At 44.0% G+C, this 21,627-nt stretch overlaps 1 protein-coding gene across 1 annotated transcript in view; it reads right to left on the bottom strand.

Moving 5' to 3' along the window:
• RIN3 (Ras and Rab interactor 3) overlaps nt 1–21,627 on the bottom strand; it is a 108,048-nt gene that overhangs the window by 27,317 nt on the left and 59,104 nt on the right. Inside the window, exons 4-7 of the mRNA XM_077820407.1 lie at nt 20,472–20,544; nt 15,203–15,294; nt 6,415–7,893; nt 3,085–3,393 (exon numbers count right to left, since the gene is read on the bottom strand). Of these exons, the coding sequence (XP_077676533.1) occupies nt 3,085–3,393; nt 6,415–7,893; nt 15,203–15,294; nt 20,472–20,544 (1,953 nt within the window). The remainder of the gene's footprint in view (nt 1–3,084; nt 3,394–6,414; nt 7,894–15,202; nt 15,295–20,471; nt 20,545–21,627) is intronic.

Here is a 21,627-nt window from a genome sequence, read left to right as displayed (position 1 = left end):
ACACATAAAAGTGCCCTGGCCTGGGTTTTGGTAGAGGTAAACCTCAGTTACTGGATTTGCTTCCAAACTTCCCCAGACTTCACAGGTGTGAAGCTTCAGAGTTCTGGTTTGAATTCCCCACTGCAAAGTCTGGAGAGATATAATGTGTTCCTCTCTGGGCTCATCTCTAGTTTTAATGCAACCTTGTAAGTGCATCAAAAACTTAAGAAATTGGCAGTTTTGCAGGGTTATGACACAAAATCAGGTGGACCTTGGTGTAATTGTGTTTTACCTTGAAATATTAGGTAGATTCTCAGGCCTGACTTGTCCCTGAATTAGCACAAAGGAAATGCAGCCAGCTGGGGCAGTCACACCAGATAGTGTAATTAGTTACTGTTATTCTACAGTTACCATTCTTGTCACAGCTAGACCTTTGTCTTTTTGGCACAGGGAAAGGTTGGATTGGGACTCCATCTGCTCTGCAATTGGAAGAGATGGGAACTTACTGATTCAGTGATGAGCAAAAGGAGCTTAATGAAGTGCAGATAATTATACAGGAAGCTGAGCACAGAGTGTACTCTTCCTATGTGAAGAATACTGCCTGGACTTGAAGCTGGCTGAAAGAATGAGAGGGATGGGTTCCTATTCTCTGGGTGATTAGGAGGGATAAAGAGAATTCCCAGCACAGTGAAATCTGGTTCTGAACAGCCTAAAGCACTTCGTTAAATTTATGACTAGAGCTGTTTGGGAATTTTCCACTGGAATGATTTTTTGACGGAAAATGCAGTTTCAGCAAAATTTTTGCCAAAAAATGTTGAATTGCTGTTAGGAAAATCAAAATGAAATATTTTGTTTCAGGTAAGTTTGACATGAATTGGAATATTTTGTTTTGTTGAGCTAGCCCAAAAATGCCTAGATCAGAATCAGTACTACAAAACATTAAACTGCCTTTCCCAATCAGCTCATCGCCTTATGGAAGTTGTAGTTTAGACCCCAAGTCTCTTCTATGGACTAGACTCCCTGGAGGATTATATCTGTTATAATGCAACATGGATTTCCCTCTGACCTGCTGTATGGCATATTATGGGAGCCCCACATGAATCTGGGTGCATTATGGGAGATATATTCCAGCCAGGGACCTAGTCCCTGGGGATAATGGGACCATCAGTTTTTGAAACTACAGCTCCCATGAGGCAATGAGCTGAACTGGGAAATATAGTGTAAATGTTTTGTAGAACTGATTTGAAATTCCAGTTCAACAAACCAAAATGAAACACTTCAATTTCAGGAATGTCAAAATGTTGTGTTTTGTTTTGATTAAAAATCTTAAAACAAAACGTTTCAACATTTTCAAATCAAATATTTTCAAAATTTCCATTCCATGACAAATTTTGAATTTTTGATCTTTGAGGCAAAAACAAATGTTGAAATATCAGAATGGCCTGTGAGACAGAAATTCTGAATTTCACATAGCTCTAGTTATATCTGAGAAGCAATGCACAAGAATCACATGGAGATTATGCCAGATATGTGGCACTTAGGGTTAACACTTCGGCCAGTCAATTCAAAAAGTGTTTTTAAGAGTAAAATGATGATGGATTTTCTTAATGTACAGTGCTGTGTATTCCACCACAATGTGTCCAAATATATTTTATTACATTTAAAGTCTGTCTTGATAGGACAGATACACTAGAGAAGTGCAATAATGGTTTTCTAAGCCTACTGAAGCAATCATGAAATAGTAACAAACAATATTAACACTTTGCACCTACACAATGTCCTGGGCGCACCCTCTGCACATTCCAGCCATGGTTTTGGAAAGACAAAACCCAAGAGATGTTCCCCAGAGAACCCTTCTCAGGTTTTACACTTAGTCCAGTGCATTGTGGGACAGGACTTTGGGAGTTTAGGGAGAGCTATATGAATACTTCTGGCAATTTAGGAAATCTGTCTGGACAACTTAAAAATTCTGGTGGTTGTTATGAAATTATTATGCAGTTGTTACTATGAAAATTGCAGTATCATGAATGTCTCTCTGTATCCACCATTGCTGACAAACCTTTCAACATGTACCTCCCAAACGAGGGACAATGGTGAGCTGCTAGTATGCAACAACTAGCTCTTTGGGACAATGGGTTTGCTCTTGCTGGGAGAAAATACTTCGTCCTCTTGTCTGAAAGGCGTGAGGAAGTGAAGAGAGTGTAACTTTCCCACGCAGGACAAAGAGACAGAGATGACAAAACAGGAGGTTATAAAAGGAAGACTCACATGGAACCACACAGGAAGTTTGGAAAGGAGAGAAGAAGGGGACAGATCAACCAAGGTCAGAGTAGGCAAACTGGGGGAGAACCCATGTTTCAGAACCCAATCCATGTTTCAGAACCCAAGTCATGCACTGCAACAGAAGATCCCTGAATGGTGCTAGGGGACCCTAACCCCAGCCCAAGGAATGGTCTGGAATTATGAGGAAACTGAGGCAGGGAAATGCATGCAGGGTTTATTATTTTTGTACAGATCTCTGTGTATCCTGTTCTATTAAAGAAAGAGCAATGGGGGAAGTCTGAGGGGTCAGTGCTTCCAGAGACTGGACATTGCACCACATAGAAGATCTGTACTTCAAGAGTGTGCCAAGAGGCCCTAAGACAGTGCCAGTGCCCAGGCTCCATTCAGATTCCAGAGGCTTAAAATACATGGAATCCAACAGCTGGATCCCCTTACAGCAGACTCCTGAGGGCCAAGAGGAAGCACTTGAATGGACCTGTGACACTTGTGCAGGACAGACATGATGATCAATGAAGCTTATAGTCATGGACCCCGTTATCAGTGATTTGATTCAAAGAACATTGACTCACTTGGTGTACATCTTATAACATGTTCTATTTGAGCATCTCAGAGTACTTCGCAAACATTAACTGATTAAGTCTAAACATACCTCATGAAAGAGTTATGGTAAACATACTAGCCACCAAGTTCACTATCAAACCAAATTCTTTCCATGTAACTGCAACAAACCCCTTAGTTCCTTGTGCACCATAGCCATGAAAAGAGCAAAGCAGAGATGAAGTGGACAGGGAGAGCAAATGTTTTAATAGATCTCTACTGTACCTGGGTTTCCCTGAGCCATGGAGTCATAGATGAGTTTGCAGGATTTCAGCAGGGTGCTAATCTTCTTCTCTGGGGAGTAGGACTTGTGCATGGTTGTAAACTTGTGAAGGATTTTTTCCAGCACAACAGTTTCAGGCACGCTGGTGGTGACACCCAGGTCAGTGGTGGTTGTGTTCTGTATGACCAACTGGTTCTCTTTCAGCAGCTGTAAGGACCCATCTTTGTTGTGGATTTCCCTTAAGTAGGAATCGATGGCATCTTTTAAAGGTTTCAGGACACATTTGTACAACGCTGACTCAACAATCACCTCTGCATAGGAAGGGGAGAGGGGAATAAGAGAACATGGGATCCATGGAAAAAAAATTAACTTAGTAGCACAGATGCATCCCTAGACCAACCTAGTGCAGCTCCCATGCAAGAACCTGGGCCATGTCAGTTATAAGTGGGGTGCAAATAAATGCAGTTGGTCAAGTAGTGTCATTTGCGTCAAGTTGGCATTCAGTAGGTGTGCCATAGGTAATCTACATCTCAAAGGGGCAGAAGTTGGTGGAGGAGGTGTAACTATATCCACCACAGGTCATGGGCAGGGTTTGAACCAGAGCACAGTATCAAAACTAGACTTCTACCAGTTGAACTAAAGGAGTAACTCCATTAACCAGAAGCAGTAGTGTGACACACATTTTACAAGTGCATTACTATCCCGTAACAGGACGGCCAACTAAGGGGAAGTGTAAAGGAAAGCAGAACCCCACTTTCCCACACCGCTCTTGGTTGCTTTTCCTCTAACAACTCTGCTTTTCTAGACCCTTGTTGTGTAGGTTACACTAACTTACTGATATGTAGTAATTTACACCACATTTTATGTTATCTATGAATATGGCCCATGAAGTCTATTTCCTAACACTTGCTTAACATTCAACAGGAGAAAAAAAAACACCCAGACGACAGCAAGCTTGAGAAACTACAGGAAACTGCATTATGCCTGTTGCCTACTTCAATAATACGGTTCAATGGCACTGCAGAAGAGTGCAGCCGCTCAGACAGGGAGCAATGAAAATATGGCAGTTATGTTTATGGGCATGACGTGCAGCTCTTTTAAAGAATCTACTACAGGTTACATGTGAGACAATTAATCTGTGTGCATGAGCGGCTAGTCTGGAGAAGAATTGGAGTCTGAAAACTTTTCCCATGGAAATCCCCACTGCCCTCAATAGAGCTATCCCTGGCCAAGTTTAACCTGTGAGGAGTTTGCTGACTTTGGGTCAAATCCTCCTCTCGCTGGTCTGAAGGAATAGAGCCCATCATCCAACCACGAGTGGGGGGAGGCATGGAAGAAGGGAGTTCTGTTTCTGCAGCATTGCATTTCCAGCCATAACAAACAGATTCCTCCTCTAAGTGAGCATTAACTTAAGCAGGTAACTCTCCACGCTCTGAACCTCTCCCCATCTCCAAAGATGGGGGTTCCAGGGCAGTGACCAGTGGGGACCCTGCAGACAAAGGAACAGAGGAGCTCAGGTGGAGCTCTGAGGCAGGATAGAGGCCCACAGCCTCCATTTGATGGTCCTAGCCTCTGATGGAACTCAGGGGATGCGTGGGTTATTTAAGATGACATCTGTGACTGTTCTGAAGGTGATGGTGCTACATGTAAACCACTCTCACAGTGGAAAGAAGAAATCTCAGGCAGTGAAAACTTACACCATTGTCAGCTTCCTCTACAGGAATAACCCACAATGGAGCCAGCATTTGGAGAATGGTAGCCATACACCAGAACTCATGGAATTCAGGGTTTGTCTTTACTTCTAAAAAAGCTGTGGCTTTTACTGCAGGGTAACTAATGCTTGCAAGCTATCCTGAGGTAAAAACACAGTGAAGACCAGGCACTTTAGTTTTACCACAAGGTATACTCGCTGAGTTCAACCTATGTCTTTGCCTGGGGCTGACCTCACAAAATTTACCTCATGGTAAAACTAACGTGCCTTGTCTTCAGTGTGTTTTTGAGATAGCTCACATGTGCTAATTACACTGAGGTAAAAACAAAAAAAAAACAAAAAAAAAAAAGGAAAAAACCCACATCTTTTTTAGCAGTGAAGACAAGCCCTCAGTCACCATCTACTATACGGTTGGGTTTTGGTCTGTTTATTCACTTCAAGGTCTGTCTTAACAATGAATATAATTTGCTGATGTTCATTAGTCTGCCTGCAACCCTGAATTTTAGCTTTTGTAGCATCAAAGCTTTGACATTTGGGGAAGTATAGGCTAGATGTCCAGAGAGAGAGAGAGAGAGAGAGGGAAAGACAGGACTGCAGGACATGTCAGTCACCATTAAATGGTATCAAGTCAAATGCCTTATGCAAGGAGGGATTGGTGTTTCCACTTTCCTTCTCATAGGTGAATTCCTATGCCTGGGGGTACTGAATAAAGAGGCTCATGACCTGTCCAGATATGCAGATCAGGAGTGATTAAAAACCAAGATAACATTACAACATAGGTGCTTCTTAAAGCAATGCTCCAGTTCTCAGGGTAGCCAGCAGGCCTTCCACTAAGTGTCACAGCAAAGAAATAGGGTGTGTGATTTTGCATCTGCACATATTTGAATGAGATAAGGATTTTACAGCTCTTTGTACTGTTCCCACAAATAAGCTCTAAACTACTGCAGATCTTTGTACAAAGGCCACTGGCACAATATTCTCCAGAAATTTTAAATTAAAATCTCTGTATTGTTAACAAAGTTATTCCCCTTGAACAGAAGCTGTGATTGAGGTAAAAATGAGGCGAGTGCTGTATTTTGGGGTTAGGGCTGCCAGTGCAGCTCCAGTGTTCTTACTAGTTGTGGCGCATGGAGCAAGAATTCATGGTTTCTGCATTTGAAAACAAACCATGACCTTGCCTTTCCCAGCTAATGTTCAGCTGCTAATACCTGAAATGGATGTCAGAGGTGGGGCAAAATTTTGCTTCCAGAGCTTCACTCCATGTTTTACTTTGACGGGACCTTCTCAAGACATGGAGGTCCACAAAGAGCAGAATTTTGTAGCAGAGATCTGCTTTGTGGACCTTGTAGCTGCAGACAGAGCTTTTTGTGGAGCTTAAGAAAGATTATGCTTGGTCAGTTGAATCTCTCTCAAAGCAATTTTGTTTGAGTTTTTGTATTGGTCTCCAGAGTTTTAATACTGCTACCCTGAATGCAGCCAATCTGAGAGCAGCTTTAGCCCACAGCATTTACATTTCATCAGGCATCTAACAATTTTATAAGGAAAAACTTTTCTCCGTGTCACCATTACCCCCAAACTTCTAGAAATCCTCCCCCTGAAAAGAGTAAAATGTGGGCATTACCTAATTGTTCTTCTTTATAAACAGATGGATCTACGAGAGATTTCAGCTCTGTACTTTGTATTAAATAACTCTTCAGCTGAGTCATCATCATTCGAATTTCTTGTAGCATCTCTGTGCTGGAACTCTGTTTTGCCATCATCTCTAAGCTGTACACTTTATAGTCCTGCACCAAATTGCCAAAGTAAGAGTCCTTGTCCTGTGACAGCTCTACAATCTTCTTCTGCAGCTTTCTGTCAGCAGATAAGAAGACTGTGAAGACGTTCGTTAGGCTTACAAAGGAAAGCCTGTGCTTGGCCTTGCCCAAGATTACAGAATGTGTCTTTTTAATGGAAGGGCTGCTCAGTTGCTCTAGGTCATCCTCCGTACTGCTTGTGGAGTAAGAATCAGGCTCAGAAGCAGAGGTCTGAGCTACTGCATTACTTCCTGGACAGTCCAGCGAGGTATGAGAACCTTTAAGTTCAGATGAGCTAACAGATTTACAGCTAGCATCTGATTCATCCTGAGTGTGTTGGCAGGTGGCATCACCTCCTGGCTGTGGGCTATCCTTGGCTGAAGACTGTGCATTGTGTGTGTCTGGTTTTGCAATGTTTATTTGTTTCGAGTTGCAGGAGCTGGAAGCAGTCAGCAGCCGAGAAATCCTCTTCTTTCTTGGTGGTGGGACAGGGGGCATCTTTACGATTGCCATGGGCTTCCTCTGTAGCTCAGTCAAGTTCTCTTTTTCTGCAGCTTTGGGCTTTGCTTCCTGGCACTCTGATGTGGCTCTCTCAGTAACCGCAACAGGCATTTTTACTGCCTTTTTGCACTGAGGATCATTGCTCTCTGTACGAACATCCCGTTCTTCTTGTGTTTGTTCCCCTTTCTGCATTTCACATTTTCCAGGCTTACCAAGGCAGCCCTCTTCTGAAGCTCTTTCAGATGGCCGCCTCCTCGGAGGTATGGAGGGAAGAGCACATTTCTGAGGGACGGCTGATGATGGGGCACTGGATGAGTAGGGTTCTTTTCCCTTTTCTTCCTTATCTTTACTGCCCTCAATTTTCATTTCCTTAGTGCTCTTCCTCAGTTGCTGAAGAAGCAGCTGGTCCTCTTCACAGGCAGTCATGGAATCCTTAGATAGCTTTTCAGGTGGCTTCAGAACTTGACTGTGAGGAAGAGAAGGAGGTGGAGGGGGACGGTGAGGAGACCTCTTAGGATTTGGTGTGGTTGCACTACAGTGATCAGCGCTTGCACTGGAGCTCTTGTAAGGAGGTACATCCGGAGGAAGAGGATTGCTGCACTCCTCTATAAAAATAGGATTCACAAACCACAGCTTGTCATTTCCTATTGACAGCTCAATTTCACATGAACAGTGGTTTGTGCTGCTTGCAAACTGTTGGCTAGACCTTAGATTGTTCGCCTGGGCAGTTCTGAGGGCAGAGTCTTTCACAGGCTGGGAAATCCCCCCTCCTGTTCTTCTGTGGTTCAAAGAGGAGTCCCAGAAGCCTGTAAAAAAATAACAGAATGAGACAATGCCCTGAGAGAACATTATCATGTCTGACAGGATATGGGAAAACTACTTGGTATCAAAAGAAGTGATGCAAACTTTGCAAACCCCAAATCCACACTGGACCCAACCCTCTTCGGGGTTCAAACTCAGATGCAGCTAGGAAAAAAACAGAAATTTCACTAGAAAACTGTTCACAGTCCAACTGTCAGAAGCTCATCCAACGAGAACCATTCACCTGATGCGGTTTGTCCATTGCTAAGTCTGAAGGCAATAGAAGCAATTAAAATAAAGTAGGTATGCCCCCTACTGTGGTCATTGTCCTCAAAATATACCCATAACCTTAGATAACTAAGGAAGGAGGGGGCATGACAGGGATGGGCGGAGGCTGGGCATGGTGGAGCCGAGTTTCCCTACTCCAGGGCAGAAGTTAGAGCAGACCACCAGCTACTCTAATTCCATCATTGCCAAGGGGCCAAGACTCAGAGAGCTGGAGCATAGGATCAGACTGGATCAGACCCATGTCCAAACAGTCCGGTATCCTGACAGTGGCCAGCACCTGCTGTTTCAGGGGAAAGTATAAGAACCCTGCACACGTGCCATAATCTGCCCCATGCATTTGGTTTTATCCTGGTCTCCAACAGTTGAAGATTAGCTAAACCCTGAAGCATGTAGATTCCTATCCCTTTCGCAAGCTGTTGTTAGCATTAAGTATTATAACTCTGGGTATTCCAGTTATGCATAGAATGCCTGATCCCTCTTTGAATCTTGCATTGAAACTGGCTCTCTGCTCAGCTGTGCCACTGCAGCTCATGGAAACAAAACAGAGCCTGGAGAATTATGTGTATTGCTTTAAGGCGTTAGACCAAAGTATCAGAGAACAGTTAAAATATTTCAATGTCACCTACACCTGACTGGCAGAGAAGCCATTGTTTCAGATGCAAGTGACTTTGGCACACTGAAAACCTGTCTTCAGTAAGTGTTTGTATACCACCCTATACCGGAAACCTACTGACCGCTACTCCTACCTACATGCCTCCAGCTTCCACCTGGACACACCACACGATCCATTGTCTACAGCCAAGCTCTACGATACAACCGCATTTGCTCCAACCCCTCAGACAGAGACAAACACCTACAAGGTCTCTATCAAGCATTCTTACAACTACAGTACCCACCTGCTGAAGTGAAGAAACAGATTGACAGAGCCAGAAGAGTACCCAGAAGTCACCTACTACAGGACAGGCCCAACAAAGAAAATAACAGAACACCACTAGCCGTCACCTTCAGCCCCCAACTAAAACCTCTCCAACGCATTATCAAGGATCTACAACCTATCCTGAAGGACGACCCATCCCTCTCACAGATCTTTGGAGACAGGCCAGTCCTTGCCTACAGACAGCCCCCCAACCTGAAGCAAATACTCACCAGCAACCACACACCACACAACAGAACCACTAACCCAGGAACCTATCCTTGCAACAAAGCCCGTTGCCAATTGTGCTCACATATCTATTCAGGGGACACCATCATAGGGCCTAATCACATCAGCCACACTATCAGAGGCTCGTTCACCTGCACATCTACCAATGTGATATATGCCATCATGTGCCAGCAATGCCCCTCTGCCATGTACATTGGCCAAATTGGACAAAATTGTATACAAAAAAGGATTTAAGTGTTTGCATCTGTAAGTGTTTTATAAGCATTTTTAGCATCAAATTTAACCTTTGATGGGATTCCCCTCCTCTCTGAGATAAATACTCAGTTACTTGTATTAAAAGACCACATAGCTTAAGAGACCACTTGTTTTTAGTCCTTTGTGTGGTTGCTCAGTACAGGTGTCACTGTATTCCCTACAGCAGTGTTTCCCAGACTTGGGACGCTGCTTGTTCAGGGAAAACCCCTAGCGGGCCAGGCCGGTTTGTTTACCTGCCTCATCCGCAGGTTAGGCCGATCGCGGCTCCCACTGGCCGCGGTTCGCTGCTCCAGGCCAACGGGAGCTGTGGGAAGTGGTGCAGGCAGAGGGACGCACTGGCTGCCACTTCCTGCAGCCCCCATTGGCCGGGCACAGCGAACCGCGGCCAGTGGGAGCCGCGATCGGCCAAATCTGAGGACACGGCAGGTAAACAAACCGGCCCGGCCCGCCGGGGCTTTCCCTGAACAAGCGGCGTCCCAAGTTTGGGAAACACTGCCCTATAGGAAGTATTATGAAGCACAGGGACTACTGCAAATCCCCTGTCTATTGATCTAAGGAAAAAGTGACACTTTTTTGTGAGGGCACCCACTGTATGGCCTATGCACTCAAGAATCCAACACGCAACCCAAAGGCATGATAGGAAACACAGAGGTAGAGGATAGCTAGATACCAGAGTTTAAGTAGTCTAAGCAATTGCTTAGGTCCCCAAGCAGTTCAAGGGGGCCCCCCTATTCACTTTATATTATGTGTTGGGAGGGGGAGGGGAAATATTCCTGCTTAGGGACCCCAGTGGGTTAGCACCGCCTCTGCTGTACACAGTAGTTTAGAATGGAGATCCATACATCTTATATTACCCAGCCAGGACCCCTAATCATCGAACCGGTGCTCCTTGCACACTCCCAGTGCACAAGGCACATCTCTGCGTTTCAGCAAGGGAAGCCAACTGGCCATTCTAGGAATGGAAGCAATGGCCTGGGGCATGGATCCTGCAAACACTTGCTATCAGACACAATGCTCATTCTGCCAGGAGAAGTCCCATTGATGTGACTGCTCCCAGGAGCTATGCCTTCCGCAAAGCTTTCAGGCCTGTACCCTCAGTGGTAAATTCTGAGGGCCAAAGCCTCCTCTCAGTTACACCAGCATAAACCCTTAAGCGTCAGCTGAGGGTGGAACAGAAGAGCCTTTGGCCACGAATCAATGAAATAGCTCGAGTTCATTTTAGAGACTAACCAATTTATTTGAGCATAAGCTTTTGTGAGCTACAGCTCACTTCACGAAAGCTTATGCTCAAATAAATTGGTTAGTCTCTAAGGTGCCACAAGTACTCCTTTTCTTTTTGCGAATACAGACTAACATGGCTGTTACTCTGAAACCTGAGTTCATTTTGAGTTTCAGTATCTGAGGGCTGGTTCACCCCTGCCCAACCCCACTTTCACGCCACAGTAACTCCTTTGATTTCACCTGAGGCAACTTCAGCCACCATCAGGCTTGCACACATGATGTAGCCGCACCAGTGCTAAAATGTAATTGTTCTTTCTTCCCATTTGTCATGTGCTGCTCAAAACTCTCTGGTACCTCCCGTCTGCAGCGCTGTTTCTTACAGTGATGCTTTTGGTCCTCTACGGGGACCCTCAAAACCTACTGCAAACAGGATCAAGCGCTGCTTTAGCCCATCAAGGACTGGGCTGGTGTCTAGGACAAATTTTGATTTATAAGCATGTCACAGTATTTTCTTACTCAGGAAAGCTGAGACTACAGTCACTTCATACTGTGATTTCCTGCCCTGGGAGAGATGATGATGAACTGGACATGTCTGCTTGAAATAAACAAACACACATTGTTGGGGGCAGTTGAACTGTTTGAGAACAAATTAAACTAACAACTGCAAGAACATGACCATTCATTTGGCATCACCTAGTCTAATATCCTGCTTCCCACAATAGCAAATGGGGCACAGTTCTCCTTAAATTGTTTAACTCCACCACACGTCAGCAAATGCAGCGCAGTGGAATTTGCTTATCTTGGTAGCGGGATGGAGTTACAGCATCTTGTGGGTTGAGGAAGTGACAGGCACGTCATGCATCAGCCTATGAAAGGGGAAGATGATGATTTTTCTCAGTAAAATAAAAAAGATGACGCACTATGCAGAAAACCCAGAGCTCAGACCCAAGCTGAATAGCCTGACAGGGCACTGGGCAGATGCCTGGAGTTAAAATGGGGGAGGAATTCTTTTCCCAAAGTAACTGAGGGCTACACACAGCTGCCTCCTAGAAGCTGTTCCGGGGCAATAAATATTCCCTCCCACTGAAGAAAGAATAGGATGATCTGCTCCCACTCCTCTCTCCTGGCACACCCATAAACCTATACCTTCCCACCCACAGCCTGCTGCCAAGTGGGTCTGCGCTGCACACCGGGGTTGGCTCCTCCTGTGCTGCCCTCCCATCCACCAGAAACACATCTGGAAGGGCTGGATTTTCCTCTGTCTTTTCAGTGATGCGTCAGTTAAAGGGGGATTCTTTTTTTGATGAATCCACTCTTTTAAAACCATATTTCAGTGCTCTACACCTTATAATCTTTGACCCTTTGTGTAATAACCAGATCCTGAAAAGGGCAATCTAGCTTGCAGTGGGACATCTAATTTCTGTCCCAGGAGAATATATAACACTTTTGGAGGAAGTGGAAATTGACATAATAGACTTTCAAGTGATGCCAGCTTTCCTTCTGGAAGACAAAAAGGTGGCTGCTTCTAGCACAATCTGTCTGTACAGATTAGATTTTGTTTTAAAAAGAAAGAAACCCAATCCTAAATATTTCATTCTCTTTGACCTTGCTAAGATGTCATGGAGCTCTGGAGATTTAGCATCCCTTCTAGGACAACTGTATACTGCAGGACGTTCTTTGTCTTCAGAAACTTCACTGGGATTCAGTACACACGTTCAAATGCCATCTCACTATTGCCGTCATCACAGTGGAAAGAAGAGGAAGAAAAAGACCTCAGCTTGCTTTTTTGAAAAGCAGCTACTAATTTTGGCTGCTTCTGTTTCTGGGTGCCCAACTTGAGACAGTTTAAAGAGGCCTCATTTTCAGAAGCTGCTGAGTACCTGCCCTCTGAAAATCAAGGTCCTTACAGTGTCTCAGGATCAGCTCCCCAAAATTGTGGCTCCCAAAAATCACAAGCCACTTTTGAAAATGTAGGTGAAATTTTATTTTTTGTTATAACTTTGAGCTGCAAAATAGCATTTTCTGAGTATTCAGTATTGGTTGGATACCCAGAGCCAAGGGAGTTTGGACAAAAGCAAAACTCAAAGCAATAATAGGGGATCCTGAAACTTGAGTGAACCTGCTGGCTAAATTCATCAAAGCTGGTATGATTTGAAACTGGTGGGTTTTTCCCAGCCCTACTTGGAAATATAATGCAGAATATTAAAAAACAGATGTGAAAACTCCCAAGTGATTCTATAGCATTAATGACAAATTAGGTTAACACAAATTTCAGGATATCTTGACTGCAGTTCCTTCCACTGGATGTTGTAATGGGACACCATTACAAATATTGTTTGCAGAATAAAGCATTCATAGATATATTTATTTGACAGAAAGCACCAAGAAAACATGTTTTTTTCTGCATGAACTAATGTAGCAGAAAAATTAACGGGAGAAACTATCTTGCTGAGTATAGTAGCTGAGCAAACAAGGTTTACATCACTCGGTTAAACATATCAGACACTGGCTTCACCATGGATATAAAAGAAGCTACAGGTGTAATCTCAAAGAAAAGCCAAAGCTCATCTGGTTAAAAGAGCAGAAGAAAAGTTGAACAGGAAACGAGTGTTAGAGCTGGTTGTTGGATGCAACATTTGACGTAACAGGAGTGGGTTTAGTGGTAAGGAATCAGAGTGGCTTAAGCCAGAGGCCTAGTTCAGTTAACAGAACACAGAACTTAGTGGGGAAACAAAATGAGCAAAGTGCATGTGTACAGTTATTATCTAGGGCACTAAGATTGTGATTAAAATAGAGCTAGAGGATGTATGTGGATGGATGCTTGGTGTGGATAATAACTGAATGATCAGGGAGGTGCCAGCCTAAGAATCCAGTGTCCATTGGCTGAAGAAGGCGTCAAGTGGAAATAACCAGAGGACCCCCAGAGGGTAGACTGGAATCCACCCAACAGCCTCAAGGATGGGAGAACCAAAGAACAAGATAACATCTGGCAGCACAGAGCCATTAGGAATGTGCCATCTGCTGATTGATTCAGCACCAGCATGATGAAGCAATTCCCATAGACTGGCGTAGGAAGAAATTCCTATAAAAATGGACTCTAGAAAGTGAGAACTTTGGGGTCTAATTCTGCAAACCAACTTCCAGGAGCATCAGATGAGCATCTGACAAGGCTTTGCTCCCTCCTCATGTCCAGGCCACCTGGCCAGTAGCTTGGCATGAGCAACTCTAAGGCTGGTAACTATGATAACAACCTTGCAGAACCTGTGTGTGTGTGTGAATAAATATGAAATTGAATGGAATGTTATAGCTATATAATGTTATAACTTTCTGTATTCACAATAAATGTGGCATTTTGCCTTTTCCCCTTTAATAAGATTCTGCTAGTTTTTATTTTATTTGTATAACAAGGAATGATGTCCCTAGCCTGTTTGTCAGCGGGTGGAAATGGATGGCAGGAGAGAGATCACTTGATCATTACCTGTTAGGTTCACTCCCTCTGGGGCACCTGGCATTGGCCACTGTCGGTAGACAGGATACTGGGCTGGATGGAGCTTTGGTCTGAGCCAGTATGGCCATTCTTACGTTACTTGGAGAGCACTGAGTTCATGCACCTTGAAGCCACCAAGGCTCAACTCCAGGGCGAAGTAATGAAAGCAGGTCAGCTTTATACATCAACATAAATGAAGATGGTGCTTAATCAGCAAATTGGCACTGATCTGATATCCTCCAAATGACATTATTTTTCAGAATGGCACCATTTAAAGTGGCAGTGGATCACTAGTTTGAAGGTGGGTCACGTAGTCAAAAATACCCAATCTTCTGAAGATTCTGTCCCAGCTGAACTTGACCCAAGTAATCAAAAGCAGATCAGCTCTACCACTTGGTGAGTGACCCATCCACAGTGGTCATTGCATTTCCCATGAGTCCTGTGAGATTAATCCAAATATAGAGGTTTCACAGCTCATAGATCTTTTCCCCCCCAATCACTTGAGAACAGGGAAAAGATTGTGAGGTGATGAACTGCTGGAATGTGAGGGTGGTTTAGCTTTTCATTTGCCTGGATTGCCAGTTATTTTGAATATTTGCCTGTTATGCTGAATGGCACTGATGCACATTAGTTATGTTGGAGTGTCCTTTAGTGTGGGTATTTCTACATTATACCCTGGGCACCTACAGGTCCTGGACAGGTGCCCCTTTTTAGTGTGTCTGTATAAAAGAAAAGAAAATTAATCTCCCCTGCATTTAGGCTTCTCTACCTGTTCTGAGAGCAGCACAAAGCAGTTGTACTGCCTCTCTTATCCACCAGCCATGACAACCCTCAACTGCTTTGAAGCTACTAGGTTCTCGTGAGCTTGCGTAAAGCTCAAGCTGTTTCATAAAAGACTTACCTATCCCCAGGCTAGCAATGGTTTCGAGGTCTGCAAAGCTATTGGCCTCCAGTATTGCTTGGGGAAGCCTGAGTGTGAAGGGCAGCAAATCCCTGTGAAAATAAATAAAGCAAAAAACCCAACCATTAGGAACTCAGAGTTTTGCCGTTTGATTTTAGAGATCTGATTTGCTAGCAATTCTAGCTCTGTTCTGCCAGGTGTGGAGGGCCCTTAATGCCACTAAAGTCACCAGTGCAATCCCCAAGCTTAGACAAGGAAAGCTGCAAGATGCACTAGCTGAGATTACTCTGGTCTCAAGCAGATTCTCAGCCCCAGTGAGGCTGCTTTGGGCCAGGCTGGTGGCTTCATCTTGGTTTCTTCCATGCTAAAGGAGGGATAAGGATACCCACCCACGCTGGGCCACTGTGAGGCTAAATGCTTGTAATGTTTGTAAAACACAAAGAGACCTTTGGATGGAAAGTGCTATGATAGAATCATAGTATTAGAAGGAACCGCAAGTGTCACCTAATCTAATCCCCTCTAGCACTTCAGTACTTAGACTGGGTTCTTTGGAGCAGGGACCATCTTTTTGTTCTGTATTTGTACAGTTCCTAGCACGGGGGGGCCTGGCCCATTAGTAGGGGCTCCTAGGTGCTACTGCAGTACAAATAATAAAGAATAATAAGTATGTACAAAGTTATGAATTAATACTTATAATTCAAATTATCTTGGGGTAACAGACTTTCCTCTATCACTTTTCTCATCTCTTCCTACTCCGCCTCCCTCCTTTACATAAAATCAGAGTTTAACATATTTTAGATTCTAAATAGCAAAGTAGGATTATGGAGTAGGGTCTGGCTACACTGAGTGATGTGACAGAGTGACTGGTGAAGGATCATCTGGGCAGTGGGAAACTGGCTGCATTCATGAGTCGTCTATTCCTAGACTTTCTAACATTTGGGGTTTTGGAAGGTGTAGAATTTTTATAAGGAAAATGTGATGGGTGTTAGCTGGATTCCACTGAAATAAACCTTCACTCTGAGTTCTATGGTAATTATGCTTTTGGGATCGCTACAAATTGTTTAGGTTTGCTCCTTGTCTAACAATAATTTGCTATACTGTCTCTCCCTACTCCCCATCCTAACAAGGCCCTTCAAAGTCAATAATAAAATTAACAAGACAGTGAAGAGCTGGGTCTGCATGGCTTTGTGTGTGAAAAAGCTTAGCTAACCGTTCTGCAAGCAGCAGGAAATCATATTTAGAAAAACTAACCACATGACTGGATGGTCTCTATTTAAAAAAAACCATATGACTTTGCAGTTCTGAGAAGGTCTCGTGTGTTGGTAGATGAACCCACTGTGAACTGCCTTCCCCCTTACAAAAGGGTGTATATTTTGCTGACTGAAATGCACGCGCCATGGCTTGTTAGGAGTGTTAGTGATGATAATGTAGTATTCAGGCCTGTATATTTGCCCGAGATAGAATTTTGGGTCTTGTTTGCCCATTTGACTTTTGATATTTTTATATTCTTACTAATATGTGTGAACAAAGAACAAGACGCTGTGTGTTACATCTGCCCACAAGCAGATGGGGCGAGAAGAGATAAGAAATAGAGCTAAAGTGTTGCTAGGTAAAGTGGGAGTTTAATATATGAGCGCACACTTGAAGGACAGTCCTGCCTCCACTCCTCTCCTGAGATAAGGTCAAGCAACCAGTCTGGGGGGGCGAGGAGGATGTGGGGAAGGTATAAGAAACGCTAAAAGCCAAAGAAATGCCTGTCCCTGACTGAAGCACAACCTCACTCCTTACCCCTCCCATCGGATACAAAAGAGGTGGTACTGAAGCCCCTGGACCCAAGACCCTCCAAAATGGAACATGACCATAAATTGTAAGGGGTGGGACCAAGGGCATGCAGTACAGGTATAATTATGTCTGCTAAGGAAGGGAAAGGGGACCGTGAAGGCTCTGCAGCATACAGAGCTATGGACATGGTTGCTTGATTAACCCCAATAAATATTGCATTGCCTGCACTTTGGATTTATGGTCTTCTGCTTTCTGTCTGTGTGACAAGAACCAGGGGAGGGCGAAGGGAAAGCCCTTAACATGGCTATTATATGCATCACTGAGCACGTAATTGTGTAACTATTTTTAATAAGCTGAGTTTATGTTTGGATCTCTTTGCATGGAAAATTTTTTGGTGTAAAAGAGGAACAGAGTGTGAGCCATTGGGTTCTTATTCTGTTATTCGTATGGGTCTGGGTGTGGGATATGTGGGGGTGGGAATTGGCTTCGTTTTTTATTTAGGTAAATATTTGTAACTTAGAAAATACTAAGAAATGAAGCCCCTAGAAAAAAATCTATTTTATTCACTACCTGGGCTGCCACCACATCACCCATTCACCTACAAGTACTATTTTAGTGGTTCGAGGTAATTTAGCCACCATGCCAGAACAGACCTAGCTTTCTCCTGAGCAGAGGCTCTCAGCTACAACAAATTGTTTCAAATTATTTATAGATTACTATTTACTAGAGTCTGAGCAGAGGTCACACAACTCATCAGCACTTGGGAGCATATGCTGGACTCTTACAAACTCCCAGCAGTGGAAGGCCGGTGCTTAATAGCCTTTGTTTTAATCTAGTGCTGTCCGAAAATTATTTCCCATTTACCTTCTCTTATCTGACAGCAATCTCTGAAATTAGTAGAAACATTGAGAGCATAGGTTACATTCAGTAATGTCATTTATAAAAGGAACTAAGAGAAACATTTTCCTCTCTGTTGAGAATGTACATTTTTAGCTGCGATAGGCATTACTAGAATTGCAACGCAGAAGTGAGTTGAGTTGTCTTTTTCTCAGTGGATCATATGATTAGAGACTCTGCACAAAGGCTGTTTACACCACTCTGGCAGTGTAAGTGTCCTTAAATGTACCTTGTGGCCCTTTTACACAGGTCAAGCTGTGTAAAGTAGCATTAGGATAAATGAAAATCAGACCTGTCTTATAATGTGAACAATCACTATAAAGATCATATTCTTTGCACTAGGAATGACAGCATAGTGGATCACAAGCTAAATATGAGTCAACAAAAAAAAAAAAGTTGCAAAAAAAGTGAATATCATTTTGGGATGTACTAGCAAGAGTGTTGAAAGCAAGACACGAGAAGTAATTCTTCTGCTCTACTCTGCACTGATTAGGCCTCAACTGTATTGTGTCCAGTTCTGGGAGCCACATTTTAGGAAAGATGTGGACAAATTGGAGAAAGTCCAGCGAAGAGCAACAAAAATGATTAAAGGTCTAGAAAACATGACCTATGAGGGAAGGTTGAAAAAATTGGGTTTGTTTAGTCTGGAGAAGAGAAGACAGAGGGGACATGATAACAGTTTTCAAGTACATAAAAGGTTGTTACGGGAGGAGGGAGAAAAATTGTTCTTCTTAACCTCTGAGGATAGGACAAGAAGCAATGGGCTTAAATTACAGCAAGGATGGTTTAGGTTGGACATTAGGAAAATCTTCCTAACTGTCAGAGTGGTTAAGCACTGGAATAAATTGCTTAGGGAGGTGGTGGAATCTCCATCACTGGGGATTTTTAAGAGCAGGTTGGACAAACACCTGTCAGGGATGGTCTAGATAATACTTAGTCTTGCCTTGAGTGCAGGGGATTGGACTAGATGACCTCTTGAGGTCCCTTCCAGTCCTATGATTCAAGTTGAATTTAAAACTCGACTACATAAAGTAGGAGTAGGATGCTCAGATTGTCACAGCGATATGGTTGGCATAAAAGTGTAGATTAGATTAGACTGGATTACTGTAGATGCATAGGCTAGGTTATCCAGGTATTACATAAGAGAGGGCCTGGCCCTGCTGAAATGGACAAGATGTCATAACAAGTCTTTTCCACTCTAGCGTCTATACAGTATATTTTTAATTTCTGTCTCTAAATAAAAGCTTGGTGTTAACTCCTCTCTCCTGCAATATTTTTTTGTTTAATGCTGGTCAATTAGTAGAAGTAACCCAGGTAACACCAAGACTTCCATCTCCATCTGGATTAGATTCAGATTCCTCTAAGGATTAGTTTATTAGTCCAAACTTCCAGCATGGAATAGCTAAACCAAGGTCTGTCCTCAGGCTTGCAGAATTTAAACTCCGGTCCTGTCTGCTCTATATGAACATTGATGATTCCATGGGACTTTTTGTAACAGTAGGTTAACCGTGACACCTTTCACCAAAAATTCCCTTGCCCAACTACTGTGCAGAATGCTGTGCACGAGCTGTGGGCCCAAGTCCTGCAGACTTTAGACAAAACTTCCAGGGAAGTCAATGGGAGTTACGTCTGTAACGACTAAGGACAGCTCTGTAGTAATAACTAGAGTCTGAAAGCCAAGGGGCGTGAGCCTTTCTGTGAATCAGGGCTAAGTTTGGAGTGAACCCAAGTAGATTATGGTTGTGGTTTCATTACACGGGATACTTGTAGATTTTGCATGATTTCACCATGATACTTTTGTGTTTTGAGGTTGTTCGAACATGAAGACACAAAGCGAGGCTCTAGGATTGTGAAAGGCTGAAAACAAGGTTTGCCAAACCTTTGTGATCTAAACCCATCGAGTTCCCCCAAGCTCCAGAAGTAACACTACTGGAAGGTGTACAACTTGGGACTTTACTGTACAAAAGTGTAGCAGAGCTTTTAGAGATGGGAACACAGTGTGTGAACATCCTATCCCTAAACACTGGGGAAGTTTGGATCTGGTCTCAGACCTGAACCTGAATCTTGTGACTGGGCCTCTTTGCATAATGGTCTGAATTCCAAACTCTGGGGAAGTTTGAATTTAAATCTGGGCCAGAACTTCACAATGTGGGCCAATCTCGAATTCATTCTCAATGACAGTATTCTCCCCTTTGCCATCCCATCTTCATCTTTTAAAAGGAAGAAGAATAATGTTTGCATTTCTAAGGCCAGGTGTTGCTCTTTGTGCTACAGGTGTGAATCACTGATGTCAATGGAGTTACCCTGACAACAAAAACTTGCCCCTTGCTCTGCAATTGAAGCTGTGCAGAGAAGGAAAGGAGAAAGATCATTTAAGAGCATGCAAAGTAATCAATTCTTAGATATAACATTAGTTCACACAGGAAGCTTGCATTTATAGACCAAGCTGTCCTTCCTTCTGTCTTATGCATGCCCTCAAGTCAAATATAGAAGCACCACCACAAGAGAGGGCAAAAACCAGTTCAGGCCACGTGTTACCCCCAGCCATGCATGAACCAATCCCTCTATGAACTCAATGAGTCCAACTTACCTACTGACACAGTAGAATGCTACCAGTTTGAAGATGTCCTCAAACACTAGAACAGATCCTTCCAGGTACAGTACTGATGAGAAAAAAGAAAAGCATTCAGCAACTGCTCTCATTGAGCCCTATGGCGGAAAAGTCGGATGGGTTTGACTCTCACTCATCTGAGGGTAAGTGTTTTCCTATCCAACATTTAGATTAGTACAAATGGCAGAGAACTGGCTTCAGATGGCATATTGTAAAAAGATTTTTCAGGGAAGCAGAGGAGGGATGATGACCCAGCATAACTTAATATTAGTTAATTTAGAGGAAGTCAATATATTATGATGATAATAGAAATAGTGGGATGAAAAAATAGATCACAGCCAAACACACTTTGTTCTAGTTAAATCTGTCACTGACAGATGGAAGTTTTGGAACATACATGTGGCTGTTCTCATTTGCATGTTTCTCTCCCCACATCTACATGTGTGTTTGTCTGGATGGGAAACGCATTTTGAAGTTAAAAATGCAAATAATTATTTTTCTGCTGTATGTGTGTGTCATAGGGTTGCCAGGAGTCTGGTTTTTGACTGGAACGCCTGGGCAAAAAAGGGACCCTGTCGACACTTACCTCAGGCAGCTTCCGATCTGCAGTGCAGAGGGGCTAAGGCAGGCTCTCTGCCTGTCCTGGGTCCGCGTGGCTCCTGGAAGCAGCTGTCAAGTCCAGCTCTTAAGCGCAGGGGCGGCCAGCTGGCTCTGCGCGGTACGTGCTGCCTGTGCCCACAGGTGCTGGCGGCCAATGGGAGCTGTGGAGCTGGCGCTCGGGGCTGCAGGGACATGCCGGCCACTTCCAGAAGCCATGTGGAGCCAGGGCAGGCTGAACCCCCTCCCACGTCCTAACCCCCTGCCCCAGGTCAGAACCTCCTCCTGGACCCCGGACCCTACGCCTCCTCCTGCACCCTAACTCCCTGCCCCAGCCCTGAGCCCCCTCCTTTACCCAAACTCCCTCCTGGAGCCCACACTCTGCACCCCAAACCCCTGCCCCAGCCCAGTGAAAGTGAGTGAGGGTGGGGGAGAGAGAATGACAGAGGAAGGGGGGATGGAGCAAGTGGGGGGCAGGGCCTCAGGGAAGGGGAAGAGCAGGGGCGGAGCAAGCGTGTTCAGTTTTGTGCGATTAGAA

The sequence above is a fragment of the Eretmochelys imbricata genome, chromosome 6, assembly GCF_965152235.1.
Source record: "Eretmochelys imbricata isolate rEreImb1 chromosome 6, rEreImb1.hap1, whole genome shotgun sequence".
Classification (NCBI taxonomy): Eukaryota; Metazoa; Chordata; order Testudines; family Cheloniidae; genus Eretmochelys; species Eretmochelys imbricata.
The sequence above is the reverse complement of the archived record's forward strand: the minus strand, read 5'-3'. Positions and strand labels throughout refer to the sequence as shown.